Source organism: Pagrus pagrus (assembly GCF_965226575.1).
Source record: "Pagrus pagrus genome assembly, chromosome: 17".
Taxonomy (NCBI): domain Eukaryota; kingdom Metazoa; phylum Chordata; class Actinopteri; order Spariformes; family Sparidae; genus Pagrus; species Pagrus pagrus.
This window is the reverse complement of record NC_140201.1, coordinates 18,633,643-18,644,504: the sequence shown is the minus strand read 5'-3', so window position 1 is coordinate 18,644,504 and position 10,862 is coordinate 18,633,643. Positions and strand designations below refer to the sequence as shown.

Sequence of the window (10,862 nt, the reverse complement as noted above, 5' to 3'; positions counted from 1 at the left end):
TCCCCTCTGCATTTCTTCATTCCACCGCTGCTGACTGGACTATTAAAGCTCGTCCCCTGTGACTATTTTCACCATGTTACATAACAAAACCATTTTTGGGAAATTCCACTTTGGAAGAGGATCATTATTAGCATAAATAGCGCTCAAAGTTGATACATTTTTAATGAAATAATCACTTTGAGTTGACATTTCCCCCTCTGGTTATTCCAATGCAACAACTTCAAACCCACAGAACTGTTCCTCTTACATTTTCAGACAGACCAGCGGCGCCTCTGATTGGTCACAGTTAAGCTTCAATGCTTCTGGGTGACAGAGTTTGTCATGCCCAACACCCCCAGTGATATTATGAAAACATGGGATTGGAGAGTTGGGAGTACACTGCAAATCAAGAGCGAGCCCAGTTGTTGTCGTCCACAGATGCCCTTGAAGCGGCGCGTAGACACATATGAGACACGGAGATCAATTTGAAAATTTATTTTCATATAAAAAAGACACTATGAAAACATTAGAGGACTACTTTGTACAATCTTATGTATAAAAAGAACAAAAATGAGGGACTAAAGGAAAGGGAGGGGGTTTTCAGTAATAAATCAACTGGAATGTTGGATGGTTGGAGCAGTCGGTTAACACCCAAGCATCGAAAAGCTGAAGGTGGAGGGTGGAGGTGAGCATAGTAGGTTTTGGAGTTAAGTTAAGTTGCAAATTGGCTTGCCCGTGTTTCATATTCTCTTTATGGGCTGTTGACTTTGGCAGGCTTTCAACACACAAAGCAAAACAAGACGACACACTGACATACTCATGACCATCATCTTCACGTGTCAGCATTTGCATCGTACCAGAAAAGAAAAGTGTAAAGTTGCGAGACGATCCTTTGTTGTGGTGGCACATTCAAACGATCAGTCAAAACGGCTCAGTCTCAGTCAAGTCAAGCAGCATCTCACTTACCGTTCTTGTTGGTGAAAACATATAAAAATCCAGCCCTCACTGAGGTGGAACCTGTCATGTTATTAATGTGCAGTGAGCAAAAAAGTGAGGAACAAAACATCAAACATTTACAACTCTTTCTCTCAACGTCCGTCTATAGGTTACCATGGGAACAAGGCTTTTTGGGGAATCCATTTTGAACTTTCTCTCTAAAAACAACCTGTACATAAAAAAACAACCTAATTTGTCTGTGTAAAGGTCAAATCTGTGTCCCCTGAGACTGATGTTTTCTTCTGCTATTGAGCGACACCCACTGTCTGAGACTGTTGTGCCAACGGAGCGCCGCTTTCTTCCGTTTGGACGCGCTGTGGAGCAGATCTGGATCCTGAGCCTGGCAGAAGGTCAGGTGAATGTGACCTTAGGCGGGCAACGCGGGGCCCGACGTTCGTCTCTCCTCCGAGGCGGAGCGGGCTGTAGGTTTGCCTATCAGCTGATTAGCTTGAAAGGTTAGAGGGCCCTCACTCTTGTCTCACCATCTGCGCTGTGCTGCACTACCACCACATTAGGGATCTTTAAACAGATGGTTTGAGGGCTCCATCGGAAAATGTCAGGACAAATCGCCTTCCCCGGATAATTACTGTTTTGAGCACTCCCCCCTTCTTCAGCTGCATCTCTGCCTGCCTCTAGCTTCCTCGCTATATATTTTTGGTTCTTCTTCCTTGGTTACCATTTTTTTTTTTTTTGCACCTTTTATTTTTCCTCCCTAAATTGTCTCTCATCTCTTTCTCAGACTGGTAGATTAATGGGAGCTGCTTTGAACATTGACATAGAAGTTATCAAGCCATCTGTTGAATTCATCCTGCACTCGGACACTCTCTCTCTTTCTGTCGGTGTGCAGAGGACTGATGTGCTAATGTAGCAACAGCAGGAAACTGGTTGTCCTCTTGTAGCCACTGAAGAACGGATGTAGAATGTCAGAGGAATCACCACCGGCTATTTTTTTTGGTGTGCTGTCTCCTCTTCAGTCTGCTAATCTGCCTTATAACCTCTATGGTGCCATCCCTGCCTTTGTATTTTACTCTCTTTCTGAAGCTGCTGTGCAGGATACAATCACACGGATGGGGATCCATGAGGATTTATTCATCTGGCTTCTCTGCTAACACGAGGATGTCATGCCTCCTGGCAGCATGACACTGGGTGGGCAGAAACAGAGAAGGAGGAAGGCGGCAGACGAAAGCAAAGGGAGGCATGTTTATCTTGAAATCTATTATGGGTTTCTTGGAAAAAGAAGAAAAATCTGGCTCAGGTGGTGTTTAGTTTCACATATAATCAGCTTGGAAAACCTCTTCAGGTCACATGATGCTTATAGTAATTCCACAGTAACTAAACTGATCGATACTTCACTCGAAGTGGCATAACGCGAGATGCTAAGCAGAGCCGGCGTGGATTCCATTTGGGCTGAAAATGACTTGAGATACTCTCTTTTCCTGGCATTAGTGTGATTGGTGATGGCTGAAATGGATTCAGATGCTGCAATCTTTGGAGGCTTTTATCTCCAAGCAGCGGGGGGAAAAAAAAAGAAGGAGAAATGCGAGAATCTGCATGACGATCACTATCCTTCTTTTCCCTCATGGGTGGATAACATGCGGCGCACATTACCTCAGAAAGCAAGCTCACATTTATGCGCCGTGTGTGTGTCCTAAATTGTTTTTTTTAAGTTCCACATGGGTTAATTCTCACAGGAAATGAAAAAAAAAGAAAAATAATAGAAGAAAAAGGCAGCACAAGCACAAACCAAACCAGTCTGAAAATAAATCAATTCTTCTTGAACAGTTAGACCATAGAACACAACTCGGTTATTTGTTTCAATCGTATTATTTTTTCATTAAAAGTTTCAAACCATAGGGGAGGACATTTTTTTAACTAAACCATAGAAAATACAGAAAAAGGGAGGGGGGGATACAATGTTGACACAGAGGACGTGAGAGGAATGGATGGATGGGACTGTTGAACTGGAACCTGAAAAAAGCAGACAGGATGGCACATATCAATGAGCAGCGTCTTCCCCCATCCCTCATCCCCTCTCCATCCAAAAAGAAACAGATGAAATAAAAAAAAGGAAAGACCGAGACATAGAATGCTGTCGTCATCCGTTAGAAGGGAAAAGGAAATAAATGAAAGCGGGGTGCCTAAGGGGGCTACCAGTGTGAGAAACCTCAGTGAGATTTTCTTCCCCTTGCTATAAAAAAAACGGAACGGTGCAGAAATATTCTTCTTTTTCTCTTTTCCCCCCCAAATCATCAAACATTTGAAAGAGATTTTCTTTTTTTTTCTCCAGAATAAAATCAAGACATTTTTCTCAGAAATAAGTTTCTCATAGTTTTTTTAAGTTCATTTAAAAATTCAGTCACAGACGTGTCAAGCCCCTGTTCTTTTTCAGTAGTCTTTGCGAAAATATAGAGTAGAACAGTCTTCTTTTCATGTCTGTCCTCTGCAGCAGTAAACAAATACAGTATGGGATCCGACAGAGCACATTGCAGGAGACGGGGAGCAGTGTGTGTGAGATCTTTGCGGAAAATCACTTATGTATAACTTTGCAGAGGTTCAGTATCTCTGTGTGCCTCTGTGTCTCGACATGAGCAATGTTTGTATTCAAGTGAGTGTTGTGTTCGTCTTCACACTTCAGTCTGGAAGTCTCCCTCAGACGAGTCAGGTGTGTTCGCAGAGGAGGAGTCCCAGTTCTTATTGTGCAGCTCCATCCGGTCCTTCTGCTCCCCAGGTACAATAGACAGCTCGGGGGTCATGGTCTTGAAGCTGTCCCAGGAGCTCTGGTCCTCCGGGGTGGACTTGTCCTGATGGAGAAGGAGGACAAGGAAAAGGCCATCTAAGGACAAATACGCTGCAAGAAAGGCACCGTGTAGATGTACAAAAAGGTACAACAGGAAATCTCTGTTTTAATACAAGTTGGGTCTTATTTTTATGATTTGGACACCGATTTTAATATGCACCATTTAAACCCAGAGTTAAGGGCATTCTGCTTGAATTTGCACCTAAACCATGCTATATTTAGCATCTTAAGAGTGCACTCCCCCGATTTAGCATTGCATTGTTATATAAGACTGTCAGGCTCGCAACAGTGTGAACAAAAGGGATCAGAATGATGCAGCACAACCAGAGGTACTGTATTATTTATTCTACACAATCTTTTTCCTTGTCTAACCCTGGCGCCTAGATTACCCACAATACAACTTGACAGACTTCAGTTCAGTTCAGTCCAAGTGTAAACCTACCGTGACGTCACCCATTGGTCTGTGGACTAAGCATCAGGGTTGACATTATAGCCAATGCCATCTTGATTCGGAGACATAAGTGACCTTATTTGGATGAGATAGAGGAGCTGCGGAGGATACTGGTTGGATCTGACTGAGAACCTGAGGACATGCCCCGGTTGCAACTTGTCATTTGCAACGTAGCCACACCCCAAGGCATACCCTGCTTTATCACCTGGTTTACTCTAAATGGGACTATAATTTAGAGAGGTACTGAGGTAATGAATCAAGTGAGAAGTTGGGTAATATTCTCATAAGCTTACATACAATCAGACTCCTTTTTGAAACCAGTGGAGTTGCCCCCTGCTGGCCATGAGAAAGAAATCAGGTTCAAGTTGGAGATTTACCTCCACAGCCCCAGATTTCTTTCATTTTCAGACTTGTGGCTGTCAGGCTGAACTAGCGCTGCCTCAAGTGGCATCACATGAGGCAATTTGTCAGGTTTCGCATCATATTCTTAAGTAAGCTTCATTTCAATCACATTGCGAGCAAATTAACTTTGGATGCCAGGAGCTGGTTGCCCACGGTTCTTGCTCGCCCTGGGGCACACTGGGATTATTAAGGCCCTGTATTCCTGCTTTAAATTTTGACATACTGTACTTCCTAGAGGATTGGATGCACTCATTTCTGGTTTTGTCTCAAAATAAAGTGGATTAGATAATCTCTCAAACGTCATGCTTGTTTCCAAGAATCCTGATCATCTGACTGTATGCACCTCTTGCAGCAATCTGTTCCCAAATTTGAGCAACAGAAGCTGGCGAGTATCGTGTTATCATGATGGATAGAAATGATGGCCAACACTTTATGAATTAAGACCCAAGTTGTAATAAGCTGCAATTGTCCTTTAATGAAATACCTGTAAATCATAGCCATTTGACCACAGATTTGGAGATGGATACACATAAATATGCACTCACAGTAGTTTGAATTTGTCTTTAACCTTTAGAAATACCCACATACACTCAGAGAGGCCAACCACTCAGTGCCATTTCTGAGATCTCACAAATACTCAAAAGCAGGACGATACATACCTGTAGTTCAAAGCACCTTTCTGTCTTTCTACCATCAAAAACACAGCTGTTCTTTTATTTACACATCTGAAACCTGTCCTTATCTCCCACCTCTCCCAATCAGTAACTTTTCAGAAGCATGAAACCCTCTAGGCTTGGGGTTCTGTGATCGCTGCATGTGGTCCGCAGATGTTCCCACAAAGCATGTAAAATACATGTTGGGGGATTAGCTGAAAAAACGGCATTAGAGGTAGCATTATGCATAAGATAAGGGCCATTATTCAAATCGCACTCATTATCTCAGAGATAATGATTGCCACAGATAGGAGCTGGGAAAGACGTGAGGGATCGCTATCCCAGATGACTCCTGGTGGAGCAAAACACACATAGACAAAAAAATATGAATAGATAAATAACAAGACGGACTACTTGTGGGGCTTTTGCACAGACACAGTTGACTCAGCTGCGGCAGAGCTGAATATTTTATACTCTGAACAAACATTAAGAGGATGATCACTCACAAAACATGTCTTGCTGGACGATACCATGCATCCCCCTATAGTCCTGTAAGAATCTACATCTACATCAAACCCATTAGCGCACCACTGTATCTGCAACTCAGCCATCACTCTGTTCTCTGTATTCTTCTGCCACAATCCCACCTCCCTTCACTGCACCAACTCTGATAGAGTGGAATTCACATGGAATTCACTTTGAGCTATTCACGCCCTCATTCCCTGTCTATCTCTTCATCCGACACACACACGCACACACACTCACACACACACACACACACACACACACACAACTCATTGATCTGCAGTAGCACAGCACTCCCTTCCCCCTCTTGCAGTGTGATGATCGTCACCGGAGCGCTAGGGGGCAATATCTGCCTGATTATCATTCTCCCTGCGTCACAGCCTGACAGTTGGTAAAATGAATACAAAAGGCATAATCTGGGAGCCAATTTGCATGCTAAATGCTGGCGAAGGAACATTTTGTAATGCAGGAGTGTGGGTAATGCTGCAGTTAAGCCCAACTTTATCCCTGGGAGACTAGGCTAACGCGATTGTGCTGCCACTGCGTGTCTATCCGTTCCCTTTTCGCCATCTCTGCCTGCCTCCGTTCCCCCTCCTTGCCCCAGAGCCCCCCATCTCATCCCTCTCTCTTCCTCTCTATCTGCCAGAAAGCCCCTCTACTTACACTCGACGAGTTCTTTTCACCTCCGGCAGACGAAATGCTCCATCGCTTTTCCCTCTGTGGTGATGAAATGGGAGGGAGCAGACAAGGAGGGAGTGACGAGAGGGAGAGAGGGGGGGGGAGTGGGGGGGGAGAAAGAGAGAGAAGAAGGGGAAGGGAGGTGAGGGGGGGTCACAGTCACTGACAACTCTGCCCTGAAACAATAGCATTGTTCCCACACCTTCACCAGGTGAGCGGGCAGTTGTTGCTTGGTGCTTACACCTTAACACTCCCCCCTCTCTCTTTCTGTCTCCACAATCCCTCTCACCAGCTCTCTCACGACAAACTCCAACAGGCTCACGACATTCACACATGAACAGAAACAATGATCGAAAACACAACTTCTGCATGGGTGTACAGGCATAATCATAGCGTGTTGGAACAGGCAGTATTTTTAACATCCTGCGCTTGCGAAGATAAGAGGAAAAAAAAACTGGCGAAGCAAGGACAGAGTGACTGAGAGATTCTACATGCTACGCGACACTAATAGCAACTACGACTACTACAAAGAAGACGAGAGAAAGGGCGGCATGTGGGCGTAAAGGAATCTGATTCTAAAAGCCGTAACACTGGGTACTGCTGTGCAGCGCTAGAGGCTCTGGAGCTCATGTATTCTAAATAATGTTGAAAGAGGATAACTAATCTGGTTATTAGTGCATGGAATTGCTATCTACACTATCTGCATTATTGATTTGACGCTGTATGTGTTAACACAAGACATAAAATAGTTAAAGCCGGGCTATAAAATGGACATTGCTGACTGTGTATGTTCCGCCTCTGGCTTAAACACATAAACCTCCACTGCTGTACCTCTGCAGTGTTATCTATTGTTTTTTTATGGCCTTTTTTTTTTTTTAAAGCAAACTGCTGCTTACGGCGGCTTGCCTCTGTTTGAGTGGGCTGTTGTTTTTTTGTCCAACATGCACAGGTGTTCTGAAGTTACGAGTGTTTTTCCGAGTTGGCTGGTCAGATTGTGAGCTGGTGATGAGTCCAGCAACGAGGGAAAAAACTGAAGGAAATGGTCATGGGCCGTTTGGGGAATGGGAAGCTCGTGTCATTTGTGCTTTCGAAATCCCAGTCTGCCTCAAGTCTGGGCCCCAAATTGATTCCCCACAGCGGCTCTAACAACTTGGCTAATATTGACTGGAGATAGTTTCTGGATAGAAGTTTTATAGGATATAGTGAAAAAAGTTTCAACAACACACAAGGGTAAGTTTGTGTCTTTATTTATTTTTTATTTTTTAATCAGTAAAAAAGCAGCAGATGGAGGCAAACACTCTGTCTAGGAGAGATGTTTATGTAAGTGTTCTGGGGTGTGTCTTAATGAGTGAGTGTCTTTCAGCGGAGATAAACTTTTTGGTCCTGGTCTGTAAAAATGTCTGGAATTAAAAACCTTTCTCAGACTTAGCACATTGCCTTAAGGTGACTTTATTAACTGCCATATGTTCCTTACTTAGCTTACTTTACATGCTGAAAATATATTGTAACTTTAAATTTCCAGTTGGTACACAACAGTTTGATGCTTCAAGTTGATGTATTGTCAGTGGCATCAGTGGTTGAATGTTACAGTACAGTACGATAAGAACGTTTAGTCAAGTACAGGTTTAAAGCAACACTGTGTAACCTTCTGGAGAAAGACGGCTGATGGTTGAGTCTCATGCCATCCATCCATCCATCGATTATCTGTAACCACTTCTCCATCACCATTGGTGGCTGGAGCTGATCCCAGCTAGCATTGGGCGAGTGGCCATGTACGCCGCAGACACCACTTCATCTAAGCGGTAATTCCCTGGTTGTCAGCGTTTGACACCCTGGGAATGAGACTCAACAATAAACTACCTTTCTCCAGAATCACTTCAAAGTTACATAGTGTTGCTTTAAGGGACTTTAACTTTGGCCGAGAATCGAGTACTTTCTACTCTGATGATAATTTTTCATTATCATATGCTCAGTTTACACAATGTGATGCATTGTTATAGCTTGAACTACCCATCATTATATAAAGTAGTAGAAGTAGCTTCACTCACCTGCTACTTACATATTAATGCATTAGTCGTAATTACCAAATGATAATATGAATACAGTATTGGTAATTCCCTCACAAGGGCTATTTTTCTACATTTTCTCTATTTTTACTGCTGCTAATGTACTGTATTTTCAATGCATGACTTTTTCTTGTAAAGGAGTACATCTATATAACAGTATTATAGTAGTATATATTGCGAGTTTTCATTAAGTAAATAATTAGATTTTTGCATGGACAAAAAAGATTTATCAATAGTGTCTTTCTCTCTTTTAGTTGCTTTTGACTATCATGTCCACATATGCAGTATTTGCTTATAAGCCTATGATGTCATGGGTAATAGGATGAACATCTGTGCTAAGCTGAATGTATGACTGACAAACCTTTTCTCTGGTCACATTCTCTCACCACAGTAACTGCCTTTATATTTCTGACTTATCAGCATTCAAAGCATCAATCATGATTCAGTGATTAACATCTAGAAACACTGTTTGCAACAGACCTTGCAATACAAGTTTTAACTCAATAATCGTGTACCTAAACAATGTCAAGTATTTTAATGACTCACCTACAGAGTGGCTTCGGAGGTACAGTAAAGTAGTTTCCATAATGTTTTTGCACGGCACAGCGGGGGCAAGTGGAGCTAATGTGGCCACAAGGACGCCGTGTCTATGAACAATCTGAAAGCGTTTGTCTAATCACACAACTCTAGAGGTTTCAGGCAAACTACACGATTTTCTGAGAGAGAAATGCTGCAGTCTGCAAGCATGACTAAGCGAAGAAAACAGTTTATAGGGATGGCACATACTAGAAAAAGATGCTACAGCACAAACATCGAAAGCCATCTTGCGGAGCCTCAGTGTTGGTGGATGAGGCCCACTCTCTGCCACTCAGTCCCCCTCATTTGGACCGTGGAATAGAAATCGTGTCTGGATGTGGGTGAGCAATGTAGCAGGCTGTCTTTGGGAGATGATGGGGGAGGACAGGTGGTTGTGGGTAAGCGGGTTAACTTTACCTTTGTTGCCTTGGATGCCCATGGTTCTGCTGACTGTCTGGCTACATTCAAACTGGGACATGATAACAAGCATGCAACACAAGGCCCAGTCAGCCAACAAAGGACATAAAACAGGAAAACAAAAAAGCAGAAATCAATAAAATGTGGCAGTAAGGCAAAGAAAAGACATACACTGAGGCTCACATGAACACAACTTAAATCACATTTATACATGATGTAAATGAGAGTAACATCAAGAGCAGACTGAGAGGATACCAGAACATGACTGCTGTGTCATAGCTGTCAGTGGGCTTTGGGTCATTGAACCAGAACTGCAGTATTTCAAGGTTTCTATGTGTGTTTATCTCATTATATTCAGACTGCCTATTCAGCACCAGCATAATTTATTAGAGGGCACACAAATAGACTAACTGGGCATACCACTCTTTAGCACCATTTACCCCTTAGCTGGGAAGGAATCTGTGTCACAAGTAATAAGGCCCTTCAAAGGAGCCAAATCTGGAGAATGTAGGGCAAATAAATTCTATTAGTACAACACATTGGGAACAAACGAGCAATCAGACACACAGGCTTGGTTCGCCACCACCGGTGCAATGCAGCGCAATGCAATCCGAGGCCAGTACTCCTATAGTAAAAAAAACAAAAAAAAAAACAGTTCCAGCTTGAGATTCGGCCCCTTTCACCTCCCTTTAATTGGCCCAAGGACACTAAATGAGCTAAATTAGTATTGTGCCTGTTGGTGCACGAAGCCAGTGTTAGGCTTGTTCCGCCTGGGCTAACCGTCCCCTCATTAGGAGCCACTGATAGAGCCAGTGTGCTAAAGCTACACTCCGCCAGTCCTCGGTTTTCATGGGCAATTTGTGTGGAAGGGTGAAAACAGCTGATGAGTTTATACTCGGCACGGAGAAGGGGGCAAGGAAATAATTAAAAACAAGCTAATGAGAGGAATTAATTATTCAATTAATGCCTCAAACGTGCCACCGAGGGCTGAGTTTAGAGGGAGGAATGGGAAAACGAGGGCGACGGCGAGAGAGAAAATGTCAAGCCGTGAGGATGAATAGAAGGGGAGAATGAGATATGAAGAGGAAGAAGAGGGGAGGACTTGGTTTATTGCTGGGATGTGAAATTGAAGCCCCTTAGCCTAATGCCAGCAAATTGACTATCGAGACCAGCGGGGGTGTGCAAGTGCAGGCAAATTGCCCCCCACTGAATCAACAAAAATGGAGTCTTTTGTCATTTAGAATTATACATCTTCATTTTACAAGAGACATCCTCAAAGCATCCATATTACCTTAGCTAAATTTGCCTTTGGTGGACTAAAA

At 43.2% G+C, this 10,862-nt stretch overlaps 1 protein-coding gene across 16 annotated transcripts in view; it reads right to left on the bottom strand.

Moving 5' to 3' along the window:
* Positions 1–459: 459 nt before the first annotated feature.
* Positions 460–10,862, bottom strand: part of adgrb2 (adhesion G protein-coupled receptor B2) — a 222,335-nt gene continuing 211,932 nt past the window's right edge. For 11 of the 16 annotated variants that reach the window (XM_084379369.1, XM_084379358.1, XM_084379367.1 and 8 more), the window contains 2 exons: positions 6,467–6,520; positions 460–3,776 (listed from right to left, as the gene is read on the bottom strand). In XM_084379369.1, coding sequence (XP_084235495.1) covers positions 3,600–3,776; positions 6,467–6,520 — 231 coding nt within the window. In that variant the 3' untranslated portion in view covers positions 460–3,599. Of the gene's footprint in view, positions 3,777–6,466; positions 6,521–9,540; positions 9,593–10,862 lie in introns of all 16 variants that reach the window. The other 5 variants (XM_084379370.1, XM_084379373.1, XM_084379363.1 and 2 more) reach the window with 2 other exon arrangements.